This window comes from Eretmochelys imbricata, chromosome 10 (assembly GCF_965152235.1).
Source record: "Eretmochelys imbricata isolate rEreImb1 chromosome 10, rEreImb1.hap1, whole genome shotgun sequence".
In the NCBI taxonomy this organism is placed as follows: domain Eukaryota; kingdom Metazoa; phylum Chordata; order Testudines; family Cheloniidae; genus Eretmochelys; species Eretmochelys imbricata.
In genome coordinates, this window is record NC_135581.1 from 46,830,542 (window position 1) to 46,858,443 (window position 27,902).

General features: G+C 46.1%; 1 protein-coding gene across 2 annotated transcripts; it reads left to right on the forward strand.

Moving 5' to 3' along the window:
- On the forward strand, positions 1–27,497 carry CLK3 (CDC like kinase 3). Of its 2 annotated transcripts, none has more exons than XM_077827744.1 (13): positions 1–140; positions 3,639–3,787; positions 15,835–16,048; positions 18,273–18,366; positions 18,631–18,697; positions 21,030–21,146; positions 21,725–21,891; positions 22,494–22,588; positions 22,981–23,110; positions 23,754–23,836; positions 24,128–24,207; positions 25,089–25,179; positions 27,080–27,497. In XM_077827744.1, the coding sequence occupies exons 2-13, from the start codon at positions 3,639–3,641 to the stop codon at positions 27,263–27,265; spliced, it is 1,473 nt and encodes a 490-aa protein (XP_077683870.1). In that variant the 5' UTR covers positions 1–140; the 3' UTR covers positions 27,266–27,497. The 2 variants fall into 2 exon arrangements, with proteins under 2 accessions (XP_077683870.1, XP_077683872.1); XM_077827746.1 differs by lacking the exon at positions 1–140 and adding an exon at positions 240–310.
- Positions 27,498–27,902: the final 405 nt, after the last annotated feature.

The following is a 27,902-nucleotide window of genomic DNA, read 5'->3' on the forward strand; positions in this document are numbered from 1 at the left end:
CGCGCAGCTCGTGTCGTGGTTGGAGGAGGTGGCCGCAGGGTGCCCGCTCGCGCCGCAGGTCTAGCCGGAAGCGGAAGCAGTGGCGGCGGTGCAGGGCCTGAGCGGAGCCGCCGAGCGCAGCTCTGAGGGGGTGCGGGACGGTGAGTGCTGGGCGCCCGGCCGCGACAGCCCCTGGAGGCGGGGAGCGCGAGCGGGGCCAGAACATCCGGGAACTCGGAGTGGGGGAGGGGGGAGACCCGGATGGGGCACGGGACGGGCCTGGCCTGGCTTGGCTTGGCCTGAGGGCCGAGACGCGCTTCGCCAACGCCAGGTTTGAGCGCTTCCCTCCGTGGGCCTTCCCCGCCTCTGGGGCTGACCCCTCTCCGCGAGGGTCCCGGGGCGCCCCTTCCCTGCCCCCCTCCCTTGGGGCTGACCCCCCCAGCCCCCGAGGGTCCTGGGGCGCCTGTCCCCCGCCCCTGGGGCTGACCCCCCCCCCCGAGGGTCCCGGGGTGCCCCCCTTCCCTGCCCCCGCCTCTGGGCCTGTTTTGTTTATGCTGTAGGGTGTTTGTCTGGAACCAGTTCCTCTGCTGGCTCCTGTGAGATGGGGGGGGGGGGGTTTGAAATTTACAAATATTTTCACAGCTGAGCCCCGGTTTTGGAAAGTCTGCTGATGAAGATGATGTAGAAATAATATAATTGTATTGGGTGAGATAGCTGACAATCCAAAATTAAAACCCTTCTATGTCCATTTAAAAATTTTCATTGCTATGATCACATGAAGGATGCAAAGGGGCCAAAGTCCTTTTTTGCAACTCTGAGATAATGACCAATGCCCTTCTTTGTAATATGCTGCATTGAGGAACAACACTGTGTTTCTTACGGGGTTTTGTTAAAGCAGAAACTGGAAACCCCTTTGTCACAGAGTGGTTTGGGAGATGTTTTGTTTCTGTGTCTAGCTGGATTGGCAGATGAGAGAAGTGGATACACAGATTGGGGAGTCAGACGGATGAAGGGAGGGGAAATGTTCACCTGTGGTCTTAGAGGCTGAATACTTTGTGGGTTCTACTTTAGTGTCTCAATCACGAGGCTGACACCTTCAGGGAAGTAGTGTTTTGCATTGTTCCCTAGCCACCATTTTCACTGTCTGAAGAAACAAGCTGTGCTGATGGGTCCAATTGAAGTTTTGTCTAGATCTCTTCAGGTAGATGTGAGGTCACTGTGATGGGATGGTAGAATATGGTAGGAGAACCATTGACGCCGCTGGTTAAGGCTTTCCACCCCAAAAGAATGGGACTTAAGGTGTCTCCAGACAGTAAATGGAGATAAGGTAGAAATAAGGCAGCAGAAGAGATCTAGAAAATCCATACAAGATGAGGGAGAAATCAGGAATGAGTGCTTTGTTCTAGGGCATTATTAGTTCAAGATCAGCTTTTTTTTTTAAACTTGATTTATTTTTTTTTAACCAGACTTGAGGGCTTTCAAAATCTGACAGGCTTTCCACAATTATATCTACACTTTGCCTTTCTCTACTAAAGAAAATAGACTTAATTTTCTCTTCTAGCTCTCATGAATTAGTCCAATTCTGTGGCGTTTGAGTTGTGAATACTGCAAGGGATACTGAGAGAATAAAAATCAATTATTTTTAATTTTTAAAAAATTGTTTTTATTTAAATCAGATTTTATTTAAAATACATTTTCTTTTAAAATATGGTTGAAATTAAATTAGAAATTACTAACCATGGTAATACTTAAACTTATTCTAATCTATTAAAATCATGTAAATAAACCCAAATGCTGCATCAATGAGCCCTCCTCAAATTTTAATGCATTAAATGGTGCTCTTTTTTAAAAAATTATATACAGAACCAAGAGGAATGTGTAGAAATTAAGAATCTGAATAAATGTATGTTAAGATGTATAATTGGTTAAATAAATGTGAATAGATATAGCATATCTCCCTGGATAGCAAAAAGTAGTATTGCCCTTACACTAAATTTTTATATTTGGTCGCAAATCAGCTCATTTTCATGATTATACCAATTGATGTGAATGAACCTTTCTTTAGAAAAATAACTAAAAAATACAAATGCAAAACAAGATTAAAATTGATGACTTAAATCACTTTGATGAAATGGAAATGGTTGGTCTTGCTTTTTTAAAAACAGTAAAATGTTATAACTTACACTTTGGCCCTAAATTGATCTGATGGTGGCCTTTTAAGAGGCTTATAGTCTGTTCCAGCTTCCAGTGTAACAGTGATAGTTAATTTCATTGTTAACTTAAAAGATGATCTGGCCCTTGTTCTCTAAACTGGCCAAGTTGTCCTCAGATGCTCCCTGATCCTGGAGCTGGCACCCAGGGTGATCCAAGCTAGAGTAGCCTTCAGGCTACTGTCTTACATGAAGTACCAACAAGGATTTTTGAGGAGCTTAGTGTCATTGTGCAGGTTGTCCGGGCCTCTTTCCCAGTGGGAGGGGCGTAAGAACTGCTATGACTGCTTTATGCCACTAGAGGCTTTCCTTATGCCAGGGAATCCTCCTGAGGCCATTTAAACCAGGATTTATGGCTGCTTTGCACTGGAGCAGGGCAAAGCAGTGAGAGGAAACTGGATAATCAATCTCTACTCTGGCCACTGCATTCTTAAATCTCACTTGTCTTTTGAATACGTGTGTGTGGAAGATTCCCTAACAGATACCGTTGAAATCTGTTTGTTCTGCAAATAAGGACTCCAGTCCACTAGAAACTGGCCCAAGAACACCATTTTGCATGTCAGTGAAAAGCTGTTTGGAAGCACTGATTTTTTTCACACCATATTAATATAGTCTGGATTCTAACTATGATCAAGAAGTGAAAGGCTCTGTCTCTACTTACAGATACTCTGAGCCATCCACGTCTCTTTTGTGTCTGATTAGTTAGGTGTCATTTATCTTTTTTTTTTTTTAAACAGAGCATCAGTGCTCTTTTGTATTAAAGGGACACTTTATTTAATATAGTCAGTGTTTAAAAAGTTAAAATAGTGTCAAGTCTTACATCTGCTCCTGAGTCTCCCTGCCAGTTTCTGTAGTTTTACAATCACTTTTCCTGTTAACAGTGTGTTCTCATCCTTATTGCTTTTGTGAAACAGGGTAAACTAACTGGTATACAGAGGAAACAGTGAAACAGATTCCAGTTTATTGTAAAGCAAATAAACTGGAAAAAAAAATACAGGGAAAAGTTTTTCCTAGCCTCTTTCAGTTACAATAATTTTAGGTGTTTGTAACAAAAGAGGGTATAAAACTTTTTAGAAAAAAAATGGTTTTTATGTTGATGGTGTCCCTGTAATGTTTTTTGGGGTTTGGTTACATGCATTGCTTGCTTTGTGAAGCCTTTTTAAAATTATAACTTCTAATTATTAATATTGCTGGTGATGGATGGCTTTTATGGGAATTTCCTCCAACTCTTTGGGCATGGTTTCTGTTTTCATGCTTTTTGCTTACTATGCAGTGAGCTGCATGAGGCTTTCAAAAAGTCAGTAAAATGTGAACAATAAGTTTCAGAGAATATTGGCGCTCCTGAACTCTGTGTAGAAGTTGGTGGGGACCTGGGTGTAGGAAACTAGAAATGTTTGCCCCTAGAGGAAATGACAGTTTTTACTTGAAGTGCCTTTCTTGTGTCCCTAGATGCATCACTGCAAGAGATATCAATCCCCTGAGCAGGAGACCTACATGAGTCACAAATGGAAGAGAAGGAGGTCTCACAGCAGAGAATATGAAGGAAGATTGCGATACCAGCCTCAAAGGGATCTTCCAAGGAGATCACGGTCTAGAAGGTGAGAGCTGGTTTAATCGGAGGCTGGGATTCTCCTCTAAGATTCTAATCAGATTTCAGGGATAGAATTGGGTGGTGATAACATTATCAGCATTTCCTGATCATGGCTAATAGCTTCAAAATTGGAAATAATGGGTTTGTTTCTGAGCCTCTTGTTAAATCTCTGACTCCATATCCGACTACGTCTCCTTTCTAAAATACTGAGATACGTTAAGTATTGATGAAATACCCTGCCCTGGAGTCAGTGTTTCTCAGTACTGATATCAAGGAGTGAATTAAATCTCTAATGTCAAACCAAGTTGTCTTCTGAAATTGCTGCCCAGATTTAGTTAGTTAGGGTAGAGTGAAAGTGTTACCCTAATATTTTAAAAAAGAGAGCTGTTTTTAGTTCAGCTATATGTGATCCTTCCTAATTTGACCCTGCTTAAATTCCAGCCTTGTTCAAAGCATCCATTGGAACAAACCAAATAATGCATAGGTGCAAATAAATTTAGCATAGGCACTAAGCATCTGCTTCAGGGAACTGTGCTGGGAACTGTAACGTTTGCAAGTAGTGCTGCATGCCGATGTGGTACGCTGTGCATCTGAAACAGGATAGCTAGTCAGCATAGCAGCTTGCACAGGTGTTGTCTGCGTGGTTCAACTTGCAACTGCAGTTTGCTAGTGCAAAGGCAATAAAAAGTGTATCCAGCTGACCCTTACATTCTTTAACCTTTCCATTGTTGGTTTTTATTTTTTGTTGTTCTTGAAGTCTTTATATCAAGTTCTGAAGACTTCAGTAATTCAGCCAGAGATAATGGGCCTACTGGCCTGCAATGTGCAGGAGGTCAGACTAGATGAACATGATGGTCCCTTCTGGCCTTAAAGTCTAGGAATCTGAGATCTATATTTCAGTTTCAACCAAGGTCAGTAGTGACCTACAGTTGCTGCTATCTGTTTGGCAGCCTGTGTTAAATTAGTTGGTCTTGGCCCAGCATCTAATGGATCAAGTGAAATCACTATCTTGCTTGGCAACAATTGGCCCCTTGGTTGGCAAAGAGGGAGAAAAATGAAGAAAATCGAGACTTGACAAACTGGAACATTAGCAGCTCCCAAAATGTTGATTAAAGATATGACTGGTTGCTCTTATGTAACTATTGAATGGCGTCAAGTTGTGGTTAACTGCACATCAAAAATAAATGTATAAAGTAAACTTCAGACAATCTTAAAATATAAGACGCTCACTTTGAATGTGAAAGGGCAATAAACTGACCTTTGTCTTTATGAACTACAGGCTTTGCTACATAAACACTGCCTTCTCATTCAGTATCATACACCACTGTGACCATATGGGGAATTTGTATGTACAGCTTATGAATTCTGGTTGATATGAAATTGTTATCATGGAATTCCTCTGTGTGAATATGGAAGCAAACATTTGCTGACAGTACTATAGCAGGTCTTTCCTAGACCTAATAAATGGAGTTGTTAACCTTCACAATTGTGCTCTAATCTGACAATGGGTGTGCTAAGGAGGTTGCCTGAGCAGGAAAACCAGTTTGACCAAATTTCTCTTCAGGGGGGCTGATGAAGTGGAGGGTGCAAAATCATCACCAGCAGAACAGGTGTTGGTAGGGGACTTAAACTCAGGACTCAGACACAAGGGCCAGAGAAGAGATGGTCTTGCTTTTGTTGTGGGAGTGGGGGTTAGCAGGCATTTGGACCATGGCATCGCCTCTGCCAAAAGGGATATCAAACATGAGGTCTGCATCGTGAGTATGTGCGTAGAGCCTGGGTCAGTGCCTAAACTCTGCCCAGCCCCAGCTAGCTAAAGGAATGTGCGTTTGACCAAGGTCCTAGGGGAGCCACACTGAGATTGCTCAATTTGGGCAAACTGTAAAGAATGTGACAGACAAAACTGGTGGTTATTCTGATACTTAGATTTACCAAGCCAGCAACAAAACAGCTTCCATAATCTGTACTGGTTACCCAGACGCCAAAAACACAGTTCCCTTAAAGCAACCCAGCCTTTGGCTCCCACCCAGACAGCCAAGTCAAATATGATGGGGCTTACTGAAAATCTTGTTCATCATATAAAAAGTTCTGCCAGTCCCAACAGATTGGACAGGTTAATGAATATTTCAGATCTTACCCAAATACATGCTTACAGCCAATTCTTATCAACTAAGCTAAAATTTATTAAAAAATAAAACAATGTATTGGTTAAAAGATCATTATACATACAGGTATAAATAGTTTTTAGGTCAGTTTTATAGTAGAGATGGTGAGCTTCAGAGTTGCAAAGAGTCCTTTTCAGAATCAAATATTATAGTTCAGTGTCCAAATATTCAATATCTGGGTGGTCCAGATGGGACTGGAGACCTCAGTCTTACACCTCAAACTTCCCCTGAATGAAGCTTAAGTAGATCTGAGATGAAAGGATCTGGTCCTAAGAGTTTTTGTATAAAGATTTTTTGCAGCCTATTGACAGCACCAGTCCTTGGGTGAACAATAGGCTTTTGAAGTAACCGTCTATTTTCTCACTGGTAATTAGCTACATGGTTTAACATAAGGCAGTTGCCTATCTCCCGCCATTTGCAGGTGATTTGCTACATACTTCAAAGAGAAGTTGAGACAGTGATATCCCTATATTTATAGTTCATTTAAATGTTAATATCTTTTTATTCTTCGAGTGATTGCTCATGTCCATTCCAAGTAGGTGTGTGCGCACTGCATCCACGGTTGTCAGAGAGTTTTTCCCTTAGCGGTACCCATCAGGTTGGCTGTGGACCTTGGAGTGGTGCCTTTATGGCAGTGTATATAGGTCCCTGCCGACCGGTCGCCTTTTCAGGTCCTTCTTACTGTCCGGGTCAGTAAGCTTCTCTTGCCTCGGGCAAGCGATTCCCTAGCATTCCCTTTCTTTGTTTTGTAAATAGTTTTTATTAGCATAGTATTTATAGTTTTTAGTTCAGTTAGTTAAGACTTTGTAGGGCCTTCCCCCTTTTCCCCCCACTCTCACCTTTGGGGACAGGGGAATGCCTCGGTGTCAAGGCTTCAGATCCTGTGGATCTTGTCAAAAGCCTACGCCCAGGGGAGATCCTCACAACTCCTGCTTAAAGTACTTGGGGGAAGCCCATCAGAGTGTAGAATCTGCAGGAGCTTCCACCCAAGAACAAAAAAGGAGAGGGACTTCAAACTTCTTCTTATGCAGTTGGCTCTTTGCCCACAGCTGGCACAGCCTGTGTCAGCGCCGAAATCCAGCACTTTGGTGCGGAGCACACTGGCCCCCGTAAGGGATGCTGCGGTGCTGGCAAAGGACCTGGCACCCAGGGACTCACGGCACCGACACTCTCCGGAACTGAAGACAATTTCAGCGGCCTCTTGGCACTGATCACGCTTGCCGGTGCCGCATAAGAAGCAAAGAAGAGCCGAGAGGGGGCGTTCGCCAACAGAGCAGTGGAGCGCGATGGGGCTCGCAGAGACACTCAGTTCCTTCTCAAGCAACACCGGCACTGTTGACTCCGGCCGAACAGGCGGAACCGTTGAGTCCAGTCCTGTTGGACTCCCCAGCACAAGAGAGCCAGGTGGGGGAGCTGGACAAGCCATCTACCCCAGATACATTTTGAGGCCACAAGGGACCTTATGGAGATGGTGGCACAGCAGTTTCTGGAACTGGCACCGCACAAGGGGCCAGTTCTCTCTGAGGGCAAACCGGCCATGCTTCGGCAGCAGTCCCCCTCATTGGGGCATTGCTCTCCAGCACCCTCGTGGTCCCCAACGTCAGACTCAGCCTTGAAGTTGGAGTCATATATCTCCAGGCAGAGCCGGCACCATTCTCATCGTTCCCAGCAGGAGGAGGCACACCAGGTCCCTATGATGCCCTGGCCTCCTCAATGGCAAGCTCCAACGCAATGGCCATTCTGGACCCCCTGAGCATACCATCAAGCCCAGGGGCTGAGCTCCAGGTCCCTGTCCGTTGCCTCAGACAGGCGGAACCCCCCATCTGCCTCAATGGTAAGGGAACCCCCTAAAGGATCGGAGCCCAGCACCACAGCTGGTATCCTGCCAGCCACCACGCAGATGGCATCACTGGGGGGAGGAACCTTGTGAATTGGAGGGTCAGGAGGAACCTGTGCCCATGGGGGCTTCTTCATCTTCCTCCTCAGACGAGGCAGTAGTGTCTACCTCTTTCCCAGCCGTGGACAATAGGGCCCATCAAGAGCTGCTCAGAAGAGTAGCTCAAAACCTAGGTCTTCAGGCAGCAGAAGTGTCAGAAGACACAGATCCCATGGTGGGCCATCCCCCAGAAGGGCCGTCAAGTGTGGCCTGTCCCTTGATCAGAACCATTCATAATACCACAAAGATCCTCTGGCAAACTCCTGCCTCCATTCCTCCCATGGCAAAGGGGGTGGAAAGGAAATACTTTGTACCTTCCAAGAGGTATGAATACCTCTTCACGTGCCCTCAGCTGGGCATGTTGGTAGTGGATGTGGCCAATACCAAGGAAAGGCAAGGGCAGCAAGGCCCTGTGTCAAAATCCAAAGAAGTTGGACCTCTTCAGCCATAAGGTCTGTTCCACCAGGGGGCTTCAGCTTCCAAATGGTAGTCAGCAAGCGGTGCTCAGCTGCTCCCTCTGTCCAAGTTTAAGGAGCTCCTTCCAACAGACTCCCGTTTCGATTTTGGAGCTATTATCGAGGAGGGTAAGGTGATTGCAAGGACTTCCTTGCAGGCTGCGTTGGATGCGGTGGACTTGGCCACCTGCACAATGTCCGCTGCCATTGTTATGTGCTGAAGCTGGTGACTGCAGGTCTTGGGCCTCCCACCAGAGGTATAGCAGATCATTCAAGACTCGCCGTTTGACGGCTCGGGTCCGTTCACAGAACAGAACAGTCTCTAGGCTTCATAGCCTAAAAGTCTCTAGGGAAACCTTAAAGTCACTGGGCCTCCACATGCCAGCCCTGCAGAAGAACAGTTTTAAGCCTCATCCCGCGCCTCACTTCTACCCCTCTCAGCAGAGATAGAACTATAGCTGGAGACGAGGTAGGAGTAATAGGCAAAGGCCTCCGCACTACTCCTTGAATCAGAGCCATGGCTCAACAAGGCAGTCTCCAGCTTCTAAGAGAACTTTTTTTAAAAGGCACACCTCATGGGTGGCACACCAGTCCACATCCTGGATCCTTCCCACCTTTTGTGAACTGTCTGTCCCATTTCTACTGTGCTTGGGCTCAAATAACCTGAGCACGGTACAACTGGGATATTCTTTTCCCTCCCCGTCCCTCTTTAGGGACCCTTTTCATGAGCAACTTCTAGTGCAGGAGGTGCAAACACTCCTACTTCTCGGGGCGGTAGTGGAGGTCCCTCTGGAGTTCAGGGGCAAGGTGGTCTACTCATATTTCCTAATTCCCAAGGCCGAGGGTGGGCTCAGGCCTATTTTAGATCTGCGAAACCTCAACAGATTCATGAAGAAGTTGAAGTTCCACAAGGTCTCCCTGGCTTCCATCATCCCCTCTCTGGATCTGGGGGACTGGTATTCCGCCCTCGACTTGAAGGATGCGTGCTTCAAGTCTCCATAATTCTGTCCCACAGAAGATTTTGATTCATGATAAACAGTATCCATCATCAGTTCAGTCTTCCCCTTTGATCTTTCAGCAGCTCCTCAGGAGTTCACCAAGTGCATGGCGGTTATGGCAGCCTTCCTATGGAAACAGCAGGTGCAGGTATTTCCCTACCTGGATGACTGGCTAATCTAGGGTCAATCTCGGGCCCAAGTGGAGAACCATGTGAGCCTGGTGCGTATGACATTCCTCAAGCTTGGCCTCATTCTGAATGTGGCAAAGTCAACTATAGCCCTCACTCAGAGGATAGAGTTTATCGGAGCCCTAAACTCCTCCCAGGCAGGGCTTTTCTTCTGGAAGTTTGTTTCCTTGCCATGAGTGCTATCATAAATTATCTCAGCAGATTCCCCACCACAACGGTGCGGAATTGCCTAAAATGACTTGGACCAATGGCTGCTTGCCCGTAAGTGGTACAGCATGCCAGACTGCGGCTTCATCCCCTGCAGGCTTGGCTGGTCCTGGTCTACAGGCCAAACCAAGACCACGTGCACAAACTGGTCACTCTTACCTTTCCGGTTCTCAAGTCCCTCCAGTGGTGGCTCGACCCACAAACAGTATGTGCGGGAATACCCTTCTCCAAACCTCAAATGACACGGTCACTAGTCACAGATGCATTGGCAATGGGATGGGGAGCACACTTAGGTGACTTCAGGACTCAAGGTCTGTGGTCCTAGGCAGAACTTTTGCTGCACATCAACATCAAGGAGCTGCATGCAGTGCGCATTGCTTGCCAGACAATTGAAACCTATCTTCAGGGCAGATGTGTGTCAGTATTGACAGACAACACCACAGTCATGTTTTATATAAACAAACCGGGTGGTGCTTGCTCCTCTCCCGTGTCAGAAAGCCCTCAAGCTGTGGGAATTTTGCATCGCCCACTCAATACATTTGGAGGCCTCGTACCTTCCAGGTTCGCAGAACAAATTGGCTGACCGCCTCAGCAGGTCCTATCATGGCCACGAGTGGTCTCTTTGCCTGGCTGTCCCAGTCAGTATTTTCCAAAGTTGGAGCTCTCCCCAGGTAGACCTGTTTGTGACACAACACAACAGGAAGTGTCAGCAGTTCTGCTTCTTCCTGAATCACTGCCAGGGCTCGCTTGTAGATGTCTTCCTCCTTTCCCGGAAAGGGTGCCTGCTGTATGCATTCCTACTATTCCCTCTCATCCACAAAGTCCTTCTCAAGGTCTGACAGGACAAAGCATCATTAATCTTGATAGCTCCAGCGTGGCCACGTCAACACTGGTTCACCATGCTGCTGGACCTTCCGTGGACACACATCTAACTCTGCCCCTGGTTCTGGACTTGATCACCCAGGACCACAGCCGCCTCCAGCAACCTAAGCTGGAATCTCTCCACCTCACGGCATGGAAATTCTGTGGCTAAATCCGTTGGAGCTTGCATGCTCAGACTCAGTTAGGAAGGTTCTCTTCAGCAGCAGAAAACCTTCCACTTATGCCACTTACCTGGCTAAGTGGAAGAGGTTTACAATTTGGTTGCTTCAGAAGGGCACTCCTCCATTGCAGACGTCGATTCCCTTCACCCTGGGCTATTTATGCCAGTTAAAACTGCAGGGGTTGACAGTATCGTCAATAAAAGTTCACCTGGCTGCCATTTTGGCTCTCCACCCTGGGTCAGTGGGCCACTCAGTGTTTCCTAACCCTAGCATAGACCATTTTCTCAAAGCTCTAGACCAGGGACAGGCAAACTTTTTGGCCTGAGGGCCACATCGGGTTTCTGAAATTGTATGGACGGCCGGTTAGGGGCGGCTGTCCCTCCCCAAACAGCCAGGCATGACTGTGCCTCCACCCCCTTTCTGACGCCCCCTGCTTCTCGCTCCCTGACTGCCCCCCGGGACTCCTGCCCTATCCAACCCCCCATGTTCCCTGGCAGCCCCCTGGGGACCCCTGCCCCATCCACCGCTCCTGCTCTTGGTCCCCTGACTGCCCCTGGAACCCCTGCCCCTAACTGCCCCCCACCGCCTCATCCAACCCCCCCCTTCCCAACTGCCCCTGACCCATCGACCCCCCTGCTCCCTGTCCCCTGCCGCCCCATCCAACCCCTCTTCTTTCTGACTGTCCCCCCCTTCCCGCATTCAACCCCCCTGTTCCCAGCCCTCTGACTGCCCTGACCCCTATCCACACCCTTGACCACCCCCTGAACTCCCCTGCCCTCTATCTAGCCCCCCACTCCCTGCCCCCTTGTGCTGCCTGGAGCACCAGTGACTGGCAGGCCGGGCTCTGCAGACCCACTGCCCAGAGCATTGCGCTGCGCAGGGGAGGGGCCGGGGCTGGGGCTGAGCCTCCCAGACCAGGAGCTCAGGGGCCGGGCAGGACGGTCCCATGGGCCAGATGTGGCCTGCGGGCCATAGTTTGCCCACCTCTGGTCTAGGCAGACTGTACTCTCAAGTACGACAACTGATTCTTCCCCCCCCCCCCACCCCCCGGGCTCTCAATTTGGTGCTCTCTAGGCTGATGGGCCTTCCCTTTGAGCCCCTGGCAATTTGCTCTCTCCTGTACCTTTCATGGAAAGTAACATTCCTAGTGGCTATAGCATCGGCCAGAAGAGTGTCTGAGCTCAAAGTTCTGATATCTGAGCCCCCTTGTACCATGTTTTATAAGGACACGGTGCAGTTACGACCACACCTGGCTTTCCTCCCAAAGGCAGTCTCGCAATTTCATGTGAATCAGGACATCTTTCTGCTGGTATTCTGCCACAAACCACATGCTAACAGCAGGGAACTCACGCTCCATTTCCTGGATGTTAGATGCATGCTATTTTTTTACATTGAGTGGACAAAGCTGTTTAGAAGGTCGATGCAGCTATTCATGGCCATTACCGAGAGGATGAAAGGTCTTCCTGTCTCATCCCAAAGTATCTCTTCTTGGATCACGACCTGTATCAGGACGTGCTATTACTTGACAAAGATTCTGGCTCCACCGTTGATGACACGCTCCACAAGAGCTCAAGCATCCTCTGCAGCGTTTCTGGCTCAGGTCCCTATTCAGGACGTCTGCAAGGTGGCGATGTGGTAATCGGTTCACACCTTTGTCGCACTATGCCATTACTCAGCAGGCTAGAGATGATGCTGCGTTTGGTAGAGCAGTGGTTCAGTCTGAAACTCGGTGAACTCCGACCCCTCGTCTGGGGTACTTATTGGAAGTCACCTACTTGGAATTGACATGAGCAATCACTCGAAGAAAAAAATGGTTACCTTCCTTTTGTCACTGTTCTTCGAGATGTGTTCTCATGTCCATTCCAAGAACCACCCAGGAGTATCTGGCAAGAAGGAACTGAAGAGGCAGCGGGTCGGCAGGGACCTATATACACGGCCATAAGGGCGCCACTCCAGGGGGCTCCACAGCTTACCCGACGGGTACCTCTAGGGGAAAAACCTTCCGACGATTGTGCATGCAGCGTGCTCACACCTACTTGGAATGAACATGAGAAACACATCTCAAAGAACAACAGTTACGAAAGGTAGGTAACCGTTTTTTAATCTCTGAATTAAGAGAATCCAGCGATAGAATGTAATCAAACAGTTCTTGTCTAACAGTATATAGGTAAACACTAGGGCTGTCAAGCGATTAAAAAAATTAATCACGATTAATTGCGCTGTTAAACAATAATAGAATACCATTTATTTAAATATTTTTGATGTTTTCTACATTTTCAAATATTTTGATTTCAATTACAACACAGAATACAAAGTGTACTGCTCACTTTATATTTTTATTATAAATATTTGCACTGTAAAAAACAAAAGAAATTTTATTTTACAAAAATATTTTATTTTATATTTTAATTCATCTAATGCAAGTACTGTAGTGCAATCTCTTTATCATGAAAGTTGAACTTACAAAGGTAGAATTATGTACAAAAAGTAACTGCATTCAAAATAAAACAATGTAAAACTTTAGAACCTACAAGTCCACTCAGTCCTACTTCAGCCAATCGCTCAGACAGACAAGTTTGGTTACAATTTGCAGGTGATAATGCTGCCTGCTTCTTGTTTACAATGTCACCTGAAAGTGAGAACAGACATTTGCATGCCACTGTTGTAGCCGGCATCGCAAGATGTTTACGTGCCTGATGCGTTAAAGATTCATGTGTCCCTTCATGCTTCAACCAGCATTCCAGAAGACATGTGTCCATGCTGATAACGGGTTCTGCTCGATAATGATCCAAAGCAGAGCGAACCGACGTATGTTCATTTTCAACATGAGAGTCAGACGCCACCAGCAGAAGGTTGATTTTCTTTTTCGGTGGTTCGGATTCTGTAGTTTCCGCATCAGAGCGTTGCTCTTTTAAGACATCTGAAAGCATGTTCTAAACCTCATCCTTCTCAGATTTTGGAGAGCACTTCAGATTCTTAAACCGTGGGTTGAGTGCTGTATCTATCCTTGGAAATCTCACACTGGTACCTTCTTTGTGTTTTGTCAAATCTCCTGTGAAAGTGTTTTTAAAACGAACATGTGCTGCGTCATCATCCGAGGCTGCTGTAACATGAAATATGTGGCAGAATGCGGGTAAACTGGAGCAGGAGACATACAATTCTCCCCCAAGGAGTTCAGTCACAAATTTAATTAATGCATTATTTTTTTAATGAGCATCATCAGCATGGAAGCATGTCCTCTGGAATGGTGGCTGAAGCATGAAGGCGCATACAAATGTTTAGCATATCTGGCACGTAAATACCTTGCAACCCCAGCTACAAAAGTGCCATACAAACGCCTGTTCTCGCTTTCAGGTGATATTGTAAATAAGAAGCAGGCAGCAGTATCTCTCGTAAATGTAAACAAACTTGTTTGTCTTAGCAATTGGCTGAACAAGAAGTAGGACTGAGTAGGATTTGTGCGCTGTAAAGTTTTACGTTGTTTTGTTTTTTGAGTGCAGTTATGTAACAAAAAAAAAATCTACATTTGTAAGTTACACTTTCACGATAAAGAGATTACACTACAGTACTTGTATGAGGTGAATTAAAAAATACTGTTTCCTTTATCATTTTTACAGTATAAATATTTGTAATAAAAAATATAAAGTGAGCACGGTACACTTCGTATTCTGTGTTGTAATAGAAATCAATATATCTGAAAATGTAGATAAACATCCAAAAATATTTATTTCAGTTGGTATTGTTTAACAGCGCGATTGTGATTAATTTGTTTAATCAATTAATTTTTTTGTTAATCGTATGAGTTAACTGCGATTAATCGACAGCCCTAGTAAACACACAAAAACACAAACATTATCTATCAGTGTTTCTAAAGGTTGAATCTGGGTCAATTAGCCTGCAAGTTCCTTAATCCTTTCTGGCCCCGGATCACAGTGGGATTCACTGTTTGGATCACAGTGGTCTGATCTAACAGGAGAAGCTTGACCAGATTTGTGGATCCCCCCCCCCCCTTTTTTTTTTTTAAAGTAGTAACATCATTTATATTTAAAAACAGAAGCACTTGGTATTGAGGTTGAGGCTTCAATTAAAAAATAATTGTGGAAGAGAAGTTTATAGCTGATAAAGGTGGAAGGTCTAGCATCCTTTGGCACTTAGTATAAAAATCTACTTATGTTACTAAATTGGCCTAAAATTTACTCTAAACATGGTATAACTTTATGTAATGTTATAACTGGTCAGTCCCAGACTAGAGAGACAAGGTAGGTGAGGTAATCTCTCTTGTTGGACCAACTTCTGTTAGTAAGAGAGACAAGCTTTCGAGCCACACATAGCTCTTCTTTAGGTATAACTTTGGTGTTATTGACCAGTCATCAGAGACCAGGGACTGACTATAGAGACTGAATGGTCCTTTTGGCCCACAGAGGTAATCCTTTCTGGTCAAGATGTGCAGTAACACGGAGGATGCTTGTGTTGAACACGCAGCACCTGCTTTGTAATTAAATGAAGGACTCTAATCTTCAGGCTGTCAATGAGAGGAAGAATGGTGTGGTTGTTAAGGCAATGGTGGACTTAAGTTCCCATTGTGCTACCCTGGGATTCTCTGTTCACCTGGGCAAATCATTTAGTCTTTCTGGGCCTTAATTCCCCATCTGTTTAAAAATACACAACAAAAAAGCTTCTGTGCTGCATAGGGGAAGTGAGAGGTTGTGAGGAAAGTACTCGCATACTGTGGTGATGAGGCACAAAGATAGAATCTAGTCCTTCCCAGATCTAAATTTGCACGTTAAGCCTCCTTTCCCATAAAGGAGAGAATACCACATATTTTGACATCCCTTCCATTTGATCCGTTTGAACTACTTGGCCAAAAGTCCTGTGATATGGTGCAAACTCCCAGATCAGGATTCAGTTCAGAACTAGATCTGCTTCCATTGTTCCTCGCTGCCCTGCAGAGGGCACAAGAACATGTGTAGTCAGGCTGCCTTTGCATGCAGCAGTGCTCCGTTGTTTGTGCAGTGTGCTCTGCCTTCCCAGGTTTATAAGTGGGTTCTTATTTGTAATGCAGCCACGAGAGGATGCCTTACCAAAGGAGGTATAGAGACAGACGGGAGAGTGATAACTACAGGTTTGAAGACAGAAGCCCTTCTTTTGGAGAGGATTATTACTCCACCCGCTCACACCACTGCCGGAGATCACGGGACAGAGAGCACCACCGAACAAGGAAGCACCAGCATCGCTGCCGGAAGCGCAAGACCAGGTCTTGTAGCAGTGCCTCATCGGTGAGTAGCATCCAGATGAGTTCAGGATTGTTCAGGTTTTAACTTTTTACCTTCTGTAGCTCTGAAAACACTGGGTGAGTACCTCTAATCCCTCTTCTGTTTTGTTCTTGATTTTGTTCCACTTCACTGTGTCTTTAAACTGGAAGCATTAATAGTTGTTAATTTTGACAGACCATTCCTAGCACCTGGAAATAAAGCCTAGCTTCCCAAGGCATGGGGGGTGCAGGGGGAGTGCAGCGAAACCAGATGGAATGCTTGTCTGCACAATTACAAGGGGAACTCCTGGATGCAGGCCTGCACTGTTGCAGCATCCACTGTGGTTGTGTCCTCCTCTTTTATTCGCTTGAAGGTTCCACTTCTGCTGCATATTGAAACTTCTGCCTGAGTTGTTACTGCTACATTGTGACAGCATAAGATACTCCAATGTAGATACTCCATGTTTGTTGTGTCAGAATCTTGTACCCTTTAGGACGAGTCAGCTGTGTCAAATCCATTCTTCAGAACTGTTAGCACTCTGGTTATCAACCACTTCCCCACAATACTCGGGAAAGGTGCCCTGTTGTCACTAGTTTCCTTGGACTGAAGTTTTGTTTGAGAATGTCCTTGTTCTCTCTCTGACTGGAGTGAACTACAACCTCCCTCTCCTAGTTAGTGATGATTAATAATCAACTTGTGGCAAAAGGGAGGTGGGTTATCCCAGGACAATGGAGTGACTTGGAAGTGTTGTGAGGTACTCATCCAAATGTCTTAACTTTACCGCCTCTGTCATACCCTAGTAAGGATCCATTACTATTCACAGTTCTCAAGTTTGTTGCTTTCATATAGTTTAAACAAAGTGATTGATTCCTAACCCCTGTGGTTATACTGGATACTTGCATGGTTTGGAACTCTTAATGGCCCATCACTTTCCTTCTTTTTTTTCCAGCCGAATTTATCTGAGTTTTAATGCCAAGGTTAAATGATTGAAATGCTCCAATAACAACTGTGCGTGTGTGGTGGTACTGTGCAGGTTTTGGTTGTTGTGATCTCTACTCTGTGTTGTGAAGTCTCACCGCAGCTATCTCAAGTGCTCTCTGAAACTTTTTCTCCGTTCAGACGATCTCTTAAACTTTGTCTGTAGTTCATTCTTCTTGACTTGTTGGGGAAAGGAATATGGCGCAGCACATATTAGGAAGTTCAGACATGGAACTGTAGAGCCCTGTTACGGAATCTCTCACTAGATAGAATGTAACTAATTTTACACTTTGTTTTGTTTGAGGGACTAAATAGAAAAGTTCAGTCACTGGACAGAAGAGTTGTTGGCTTTGGTGGGGGTGTTTCTGCTGGCGGGAAGGAACCTCCAGGAATGTTTGGCTGGTTTTCCAGTAGAAGCTAGTAGCAATGGGCTTGATTGTGAGCTCTTACCTATAGCACACCTGGAGCTATGAGCTGTAAGGCTCTCGAGGGACTTAACTCTCCTGCTCCTAGAATTCTTTCAAGTTTTAAATCTGTGCAGAAGAAGGACGACGACACTGGCCCTATATGGGTCCAATCAGGCTTGCAGATATAGGATCAATTCTGTTGTTGGTTCCATCAGGATGGGAAGGGCTGAGTAGTATCGAGTCAAGGGTGGGACAAGACCATGGGATACCTGGAGATGTTTATTAATAAACATACAAAGGAAAGCGGGCCAGACTCCACAAAGGGGGAACTGCTAATCTGGCTTCTACTGGACAGCCTGACCAACCTGACTTGTGTACTCTACCCATCGGCACACTTGCCACTGGAGAAAGTGACGTGACTGGCAAAGCACTCGCTCTTCTTGCACTACTGGCAGCATCCTCTATTCACATAGAGGAATCTGCTCCTCTGTGGCAAAACATGGGGGGAATGCTTGTACGAACCCAGTGACTGGAGCATCCCAGCTGCTGCTCCCTGCCAGAGAAGAGGGTGGCACTTCCCGCTAAGAGGCAGCTTCATCAGACACTGTAGCTAATGAGACAGTTCTTTACATACCTGTAGCTGTTTTTACTTTTCTGTTTTGAAGTTAGTTTGTGTCTTGACGTGTCCCTTGCAATATCCCTATCGTTATATATGCTGTGTGCCTTATGAAATGCGGGGATCTGGAAAATCCAACCACCGACGCATCGTCGTCTCCACCTTTGAATGACAACTCAATCTGCCAATCGGAACTGCCCGCTGTGTGCGATTGGTCGGATGGCGTTTCGGGGGGCGGTGTGTGCAGAGAAGCCAACAGAGCAGTAAACGCAGCAGGAGCGTGGAAGATGACAAGGAAGGTCACCTGGTGTGCAGAATCGGCGATTGGCTCCAAGAGCGATGTACAGCCACCTTTCGTAAAACTTTACCTCTCTACTTTCTATCCCCATGTTAGACAAGATCTCTCTTATTGTACTGGAGGGGTCTCTAGTGTTTATTGCTTATAAATGGGCTGACCAGTAATTGCCTGAAGCAGACAATAGACATTTCTGTTTTAAAGAGTGTAGCAGGGAGATACCTTTTTGAGATGTGAATGCTGTGAAATTGCAGGACCTCATGCCCTTCAGGTTCTCGAAGCTCACATCAGCTCTTGTTTTCTCTCCTAGATGAGATTGTCGGCAGCCTAGGTGAAGGCACTTTTGGCAAAGTTGTGGAGTGTGTGGACCATGCCAGGTATGCTATCCTTGGTCTCCAAGTGATTTACCTATCATGTACCAGTCAGTTCAGACATGGATGAGGTGGGGTGGATTTGTCCTGTCCTCTTCAGATGTCGCTTTTCTCTTAGATGCTGATACACATTCCCCAGCTCTTCCACACTCAGCATCTGGTGCTGAGTCTGTGGGCCTGTTTTAGTCTAGGTAGAATCATAGAATATCAGGGTTGGAAGGGACCTCAGGAGGTCATCTAGTCCAACTCCCTGCTCAAAGCAGGACCTATCCCCAACTAAATCATCCCAGCCAGGGCTTTGTCACGCCTGATCTTAAAAACTTCAAAGGGAGGAGATTCCACCACCTCCCTAGGTAATGCATTCCAGTGTTTCACCACCCTCCTAGTGAAAAAAGTTTTTCCTAATATCCAACCTAACTCTCCCCCACTGCAACTTGAGACTATTACTCCTCGTTCTGTCATCTGCTACCACCAAGAACAGTCTAGATCCATTTTCTTTGGAACCCCCTTTCAGGTAGTTGAAAGCAGCTATCAAATCCCCCTCATTCTTTTCCGCAGACTAAACAATCCCAGTTCCCTCAGCCTCTCCTCAGAAGTCGTGTGTTCCAGTCCCCTAATCATTTTTGTTGCCCTCCGCTGGACGCTTTCCAATTTTTTCACATCCTTCTTGTAGTGTGGGGCCCAAACCTGGACACAGTACTCCAGATGAGGCCTCACCAATGTTGAATAGTGGGGAACAATCACGTCCCTCAATCTGGTGGCAGTGCCCCTACTTACACAGCCCAAAATGCCATTGGCCTTCTTGGCAACAAGGGCACACTGCTGACTCATATCCAGCTTCTCGTCCACTGTCACCCCTAGGTCCTTTTTTGCAGAACTGCTGCCTAGCCATTCGGTCCCTAGTCTGTAACGGTGCATGGGATTCTTCCGTCCTGAGTGCAGGACTCTGCACTTGTCCTTGTTGAACCTCATCAGATTTCTTTTGGCCTAATACTCTAATTTGTCTAGGGCCTTCTGTATCCTATCCCTCCCCTCCAGCGTATCTACCACTCCTCCCAGTTTAGTGTTGTCTTCGAACTTGCTGAGGGTGCAGTCCACTCCATCCTCCAGATCATTAATGAAGATATTGAACAAAACCAGCCCCAGGACCGACCCTTGGGGCACTCCACTTGATACCGGCTGCCAACTAGACATGGAGCTGTTGATCGCTACCCGGTGCTCTTCCTATCCCTTCAAAAAAAAGTCCCTAGCAAAGTGGGAGGGGAGAGAAGAGATATGCTTGAGTGACCTTCTTGGTTACAACATGAGGCCATTGTATTCTGTGGCTTTCTGCAGTTCTGTTAGAAACAGTTATTCAGTATTAGTTTGCCTCAGCTTGGATTCCACTCAGTATCATCTTTTGCTATAGACAAGAATGGGCAGATCATCATCAAATTCCAAGCTGTTACTTTGCTGGCCTTGTTTTCCACTCAATTATATGCCCATCCTGGGTTTGCCAAAGTGATCTTATCCTCTTTCTGTCAGTGTTTCTGCTATATGACTGCCCTGTGTTTACTTAGAAACTTCTCTGAACTACAGTCCTTGCCTCAAAGAGCTTAGTCATAAATGGGGCTGAAGAGAGCACAGGACTTTAGGAGGAAAGCATTCTTCCCCTTCCTGAGGTCTGTGGGGGTGGAGTCCCTCTCTTGTGCACTGTAAAATATGGAGAAGGGAAATCCCACTCCTTAAGTCCTTTGGAGGTGCACTGGAGATAATCCCTCAGAGGCCAGTGAGGAGGATGAGGAAAGCAAAGGGGTGTGCCCAGCAGTACATATGGGGATTATTTCCACCTCTCCCATCCTGTGGATATATGAGGGGCTCCCCAGTCCTTAGTACTTGCGGAGTAAGGTGTCACTTGGATAAGTGCCTTAGCCCCCAGCAAGCCTTGGGATGGTAACTGGGGACCATTCCTACAAAGTGGTTTTAGTTGCCTCTGGTGGAAGAATATGCAGATGAAGCGAGGGTGATGGATTCTCCTTGATCCTGGCTTTTCCCAAGCTGCATTTCCCAGTTTCATGCTACAGTCAACAGCAGGGCATAGCTTACTAATACAGTGATAGGCAGCTGTGGTTTGCTCCCACTGCATGGCCAATTTGGGGAGGGGATGAAAAATGGCCAGTGTCTCCTACCTCATCCCAGGATTTATTGTAAAGACATTTTCTCATTCTCCATCCAAAAAGAAATTGGGTTAAGAATCTCAGAAACTGGGAATTGTTTTTTGCCTAGGGACAATTATTTGTTGAGGTGGTCTGGGCCACTCCACCTCTGACCCATTCCTGTGTCATCTTCCCCTCTGCAGAGGTAAATCCCAGGTGGCGCTGAAAATTATTAGAAATGTGGGAAAGTACCGAGAAGCAGCCAGACTGGAAATTAATGTCCTAAAGAAAATTAGAGAGAGAGACAAGGACAACAAATAGTAAGTTTGATATCTTGTATAGAAGCTGTTGCTGCTTAGTGCTGTCAACGTATCTACTCGGAGAGGAGGGTGGTCGGTGCAAGGTAGTGTGAGGGAGAGCCTGAGATAAGAGCATGAAAACGTAATGCCTGTCTTTTCCGTCTGCCTAGAAAATGGTGGTGTCTTCTCCTTCGTCCACCCTCTGGGATTGGGAATATAGAAGGGCTATTTTTAGTATGAATTGTGACTTATTCCTAGGTCCCTGAATATGTAATTATTGACCATTTAAATATCTGGGAATTGGATTTATTTATCTTTCCCTATTAACTAAACACAGTTCTTTATAGTGAAACATTCCCCCCTTCTCACCTCCTTCAGTGTAAGAATTTTGCTGCTTACACTAGGATATCTATGTCCTTGGCATCTCTGGATGATTGAGCAGGTGAATCCCAGGTTGCTTAGGGAGAAGCATGGCTGGGCTGTGTCTGAAAACTGAGTGTTTGTGTGCTAGTCACTTGAGGAGAAGGAGGGATGGAAATACTACTTCCTTGGAAGATTGTTGTGTGGCCAAAAACATTCTTATTATCCATTCTGTCCAGTTTGTGTGTCCTGATGTCCGACTGGTTCAATTTCCATGGCCACATGTGCATCGCCTTTGAGCTTCTGGGCAAGAACACTTTTGAATTCCTGAAGGAGAATAACTTTCAGCCATATCCCCTCCCCCAGATCCGGCACATGGCATACCAGCTCTGCCATGCCTTGAGATGTAAGTTACCCAGATTCCTTTGCCACGGTTGTCTGCAGCAATGAGGTGAGTTCTACTCGCCAGCTAGTGTTTTCTTTGAGAAATGTCAGTTTGTTTTTACATGCATGTTAATAGTGTCTGAACATTTTGGCTAGTCTCACTTTTCACAGTCTGAAGAGTTTAAAATCAGGTGAGCGATTCCGATGTTTTTGGAGAACAGTGAAGGGAGGTGGATTGAGGACATGGCTTCTAGATTCACCTCAGTTTCCTCCTGAAAGAGGGGGGAAACTAAACCTTGTAAGCTTCACACAGACGAGACTTACTGCCTGTATGTGGCGAATGCGATGGGGTGACTGAAATGTATATTTAACAGTTAAAATGTGATGACATATAGTGAAGAACCTGGCTTCAAATAAGATAATTCTGTGTAGCTTAATGAAGCTGTTTGATACACAGTTGACATGGGCCATGGTGCAGCACCTTGCACTCTGGTTCAAAGTACCGTCCTTTGGGGCAAGGGAGCATGTGTTCGCAGGGGGCCTATGTAACAGACATAACTGTACGGAAGGTCCAGCGCTTGATTCTTAAACTTTTCTCTCTTCTCTCCCCACCCCTCTCCGCAGTTTTACATGACAACCAGCTGACTCACACTGACCTCAAACCTGAAAACATCCTCTTTGTGAATTCTGATTTCGACACCATGTACAATGAGACCAAGGTAGGTTGTGCCTCTGAGAAAGAGGGTGAAATGATTGAACTCCTTGCCTCTTTCTGCAAGAAAAAGATTTTCCTTTTTCCCATTCTCTGGTTGAGCATGAGGGCCATCATCTCCAGTGGCTTGGACATGGGAGACAAAGTCAGGAGGCCTGCATTCTATTCCTGACTTTTCCAATCTATAAAACGAAGGGTACTTGGCTACCTGGGTTAAAGAGCTTTGAGATCTGTGATGGAAGGTGCTATACAAGTGCAATGTTTCTGTATTTTGTGGCCATTTTTACTGCTAATGACATGGGCAAGGAACTCTTATTGGGATAGAGGGATCCTGTTGGAAGCCCTCTCTATTCTGAAACCCCCTCTCCAGGTTCCTTATAGCTATTTCTTGTGTTGCAGAACTGTGAGGAGAAATCTATTAGGAACACAAACATCCGTGTGGCCGACTTTGGAAGTGCCACTTTTGACCATGAGCATCACACTACTATTGTTGCTACTCGGCATTACCGCCCGCCAGAGGTGATTCTGGGTGAGTGGAGTTACGTTTCTGTCTTTACTGATGGTTTTCTGGGGCATGGGCCACGGGATGCATTAGGGTAAGAATTGGGCTTCACAAGAGAGAACAGACTGGAAAAATCTCTGATTCTGGAGTGGAGAAAGGGGACAATCTACACTGGCCTATTTAGACAAAAAGTTAAACCTGCTGCTATGATGGGTCTCTTGGGAGCAAAGGTTTGGATGGTGCTGCAGATGGGGCATTAGGACTGCTGAGGCAGCACACCTGATCTGCATCACGTCCAAAGCCTGGAACAAAGACGACGCTTTCTTATATGCAAAATATTGTCCGTAAATATGTGCCCAGAACTTTGGGGGAGTGCTCGGCCCAGAGATGTGGGATGGCAGAGATTTGAGATGCTTGTGTGAGGTATCGCAGTTGAGTTAATCAGAGAATAACCACTTCAGCGCACAGACTGAAAAGGGGGCATCTCTCTGTTCCGGGACTCTGACTCCCAGAGGACTAAGCAGTCATCTCACCACAGAAATCCACTGGGCGTGTAGTTGAGTTTTAGGTCTCTCCAGTTTTAAAGGAAACTAGAGGCCACCAGCAAGGAATTTGTGCAAGCTCCATGTTTGTCACTGGAAGCTGTCATTTTTTCTCCTCTTCATTGCAGAGCTGGGCTGGGCACAGCCGTGTGATGTCTGGAGTATTGGCTGCATTCTATTTGAGTATTACCGTGGCTTCACACTCTTTCAGGTACACTTTTGTAATGCCTTTATGCCCTTGACTGAACTGTGTAAGCTTTAGCCTTCCTTTTTAAATTGTGAAACCCAAATCGACAATGGAATTTATGCTCCTAATTTTCATTGAACTCATTGGAAGTTAGGAGCCCAAATACCTTTGTAGATTTGGGCCTACATTTTTCTGGGTACCATGAGGAGACTATCCTACTAGTCCATCCTTGGAAGGGTGGGTTTAGGCCTTCCTGTCTTCATTGTGTAACTGGTTCAAGGCTAAGAAAATAACCTAGTCGCTCTTCCTCTGCAGACTCATGAGAATCGTGAGCACCTTGTAATGATGGAAAAAATCCTTGGGCCAATCCCATCTCAGATGATCCACAAAACCCGGTAAGAACCAGCTTCTGAGCTCTGAGCAGCTGACTTGGCTGTTGCATTGTTCTGGTGATGGTGGAGTAGGCGGGATACCATTTCTGATGCAGAGAGGCCATGCATCAGAATCCTAACGCTAGGGTTGTAGTTCTGGGTGGAGGTCGTAGGGTCAAGAAAAGACTTGAACTTGAAATAAAAGTAATGTTGAGTACAGGTGCTGGGAAAAATGGCCAAGCAGCCTACAGATAATGGAACCCTGTTGCTCTATACCACTAAGAGGGCCTTGCCTAGGATTTCTTCCATGCTTTTGCGGAGACAGGGCCACCGTTCCTGACAGTGAACTTTCATGCAAACAGCATCAAAATCTGAAACGTCTGTCGTTTTCTGGCAGCATGGTTCAGTGGCTAAGGCACTACAGTGGGAGTCAGGTGACCTGGGTTCTGTTCCCTGCTCTGCCGTTGACCCTAATATTTGACCTTGGGCAAGTCACTTCTCCTCTCTGTGCCTGTTTTTCCCATCTGTGAAATGGGAATGATACTTCAGTATCTTTGTAAAGTGCTTTGAAATTCCGTGGATGAAAAGTGCTATATACGAGATTTATATTCAAACCCCAAGTATTGGCTGCTAGAAATCATCTAGCTTGGCTTTAACCAGGCTCAGCTTTTAAAGACCACCTTGATTGCTGGTTGGGCTGGTAGAATACCCAGCATATAGTTTTCTGAAGTGCTTTGGAAAAGAGGTACAGCGTCCTCTGATAGCACTGGCTGGCTTATATGTAATGTAGTTGAGTCCTAGTACCAATGTCTTGCCTTGCAGTGAGGCTACGCGTACCCCATACGTGTGTGCCCCCAGATGTCTCTTGCAGATAGGACTCTTGAATAGTTCCTTTTATTGTACAGGAAACAGAAGTACTTCCACAAGGGGGGACTGGTATGGGATGAGAACACATCAGATGGAAGATACGTCCAAGAGAACTGCAAACCACTGCGGGTATGAGACGCTGCTCTGATTTATATAGAAAGCTTAGGTAGCTCTGCAGTGGATGCTGAGATTCCTAGCTTCCACAGTGTCACCTGGCACGTTCTTGGAGTGAGATGACACTGGATGGAAATGGGGGTGCTGCTGTCAGTATCTAAATGACATGGGAGACACATAGATAGCTTCATTCCGTATATGCAGGGAGCACCTTGGCACAAAAACAAAACCTTGCCGAGACTAGAGTGACTGGTCTGTCCCAACAGAATTGTTTTAAGCTGTATTAGCTTTTACAGAGCCTATTAACCAATGCTTTACAGTCAGTCCAGATCCTGTTCCCAAATCCGCTGTAGTCGCAGTTAGTAAAGACTTCACTTTGTGTCACTGTGGTGTGGTAAGAATCAGAAATTAGGGATGGAATTGTTAGGCCACGTAGCTCCTCCTCCAGCCAGTTGAGCACTGCTCCATACGCTGTGTTCTATAGATGAGCAAGCCCCTAGAATTCCATGGTGGTAGCACAGTCCCATAGATGGGATGAGGAGTGGGAGCCTGATCTCTAACAGTGCTGAGCACTCCAGCTTCAGTTGACTTCAGTGTGAGCTGTGGATGCGCTTCGCTTCTGAAACTCGGGCCCTGGGTTCTGTACTGGATCTGTGACTGGATTGCTGTGGCCTGGGGCAAGTCTCTTTGGGTGCCTCCAATTCCCCAGCTGTGAAATAGGGACCGGGATGGTGAAAATCATCATAGAAAGATGTGCTGGTTACTTTTACTCTGCCTTTATTCTTAAGGGAAGCTGGGGACATGTCTGTCTCATGTCTGGTTAGTTTTATCCTTTGAGGCAGGACAGGGAACCCTCTCATGTGGCTGCTGCTCACTGAAAGGACTTGGGGAGAACCCTCAGTTTACAGGGAATCTAATCTTCCAAACTGTTCCAGGCAGGGAAGGCTGAGGGGATCCGTGCAGGACTGCATCTGGGCATGGCAGCCTTGGCTTTGTCTGTTGTGGGCACAAGCTGGACCCCAACCTTCCATCACAGGGCAGAGGAAGATTGGTTCCATAGACAGGGACTCAGGAGAGCTGGATTCCATTCTCTGCTCAGCTATTGACTTCCTGTGTGACATGGAGAAGTCACTTAGCCTCACTGTGCCCCAGTTCCTCCTCTGCCCAATGAGGGTGATAGCTCTGCCCTACCTCCCAAGAGGTGTGATGATAAATACAGTACAGATTGTGAGATGCTCAGATACTGTGGTGATGGGAGCCATCATATGTACCCTTACATGGAGCCTCCACTCCAAGGATTTCTCCCTACAAGGGGGAAGTAGTATGTAGGCGGGACTGGGCATCCTATGACTTCTCACCCAGTGGAGACCATCAGAGATTTGCCTGGTGTTTTTACTGGATAACAATCTAATAGACAAGGATGCAGCAGGAATGTGGGAGAGATGGAAGGGGCTTCAAGATGGGCCACATCAGGCCAGAGGTGGCTCTCACCTCAACAGATGTTGCAAGGAGGGCCTGCAGTTTGGCAGACAATCACATGAGTCTGTTCCTTTCCCCCTGTAAAAAACGTGGAACTGTTGATAGGGGAGCAGTGACGCTTCCCTCGGCATTCTCTTCGAGCTGCTGCTGTAGCCAATAGAGGAGACACTCGCCACTGCCACAGGGTTCTACCATCCCTAGCTTTGTCTGCTCGTGGAGGAAGTAAAGGACAACCTTTGAAACTTTGTTCAAATGCCCAAAATCTCTTAACTTCCCTTGGCTTTTTCAGGAATAAAGGTCTGATGGTGTAGCACCCTACCCTATCTGTAGCAGTGTTGCCAGCTCTCAAGATACATAGTGTGGAGGGTTGTGTCTAGTTTTTGCCAGATGTTTGCCTGCATTTTTCCACAGCTGAATCTGTACTATTCTATTTCAGAGCTACATGCTGTATGACTCACCGGACCATGTGCAGCTGTTTGACTTGATGAGAAGGATGTTAGAGTTTGATCCTTCCAAGAGGATCACATTCTCTGATGCTCTGCTGCATCCGTTCTTTAGCGGCCTGTCTCCAGAGGAAAGGCTGCTGTGTAGTCGAGTCTCAAACCGTGACCTGAGCAGATGACAGATGGGTGGGTGGTGAGGCCTGCTGGATTTGAACATATTCCTGGATCAGTTTGACCTCTGCTGTAGAGGCACCACGCAGCCCTCCTGTAGCGGAGAGTTCAGAGGTACTGGTGCAATGTGATATGGACCCTGGGCACGGGAGGGGGGAGGAGAAAGCTACAAGGAAAGCACAGATGTCTCATATTTATATGTTGTAAAGTTAAAATAAAGTGTTTCTTATTGTTTGATAATTTACTTGTATGAATGTGTCCAGCTATTTTTTTGATCCCACCCTGCCAGATTTTTTCTGTTAAATAAAAAGTGGTTTTATATTTCTCCACAAAATGGCATTGTTATGAATGTGACATTACTGCTTTGCTGGCTCCAGGTAGTCCTTCATTTCCAAGCATGGATTGGACTAACCTTGCTTTGTCTTCTCCATTAGCAAGTGTGTAGCAGGTTGTAAGAAAGAGGTACTGCACTGTTAATCTCACATCTGGCTGTGGTATTGGAGGGGAGGATTTGGGCAACTTTTTGGTGGTTTGCTAGTCCTTCAGTAACTGCCAGGGAAATATAAATCCCTTTTCAAAACACTTGTAACTTCTGTTGTGCTTGGCTGGAGTCCTGAAGCACCTTACTCAGAAGTAACTAGTAGA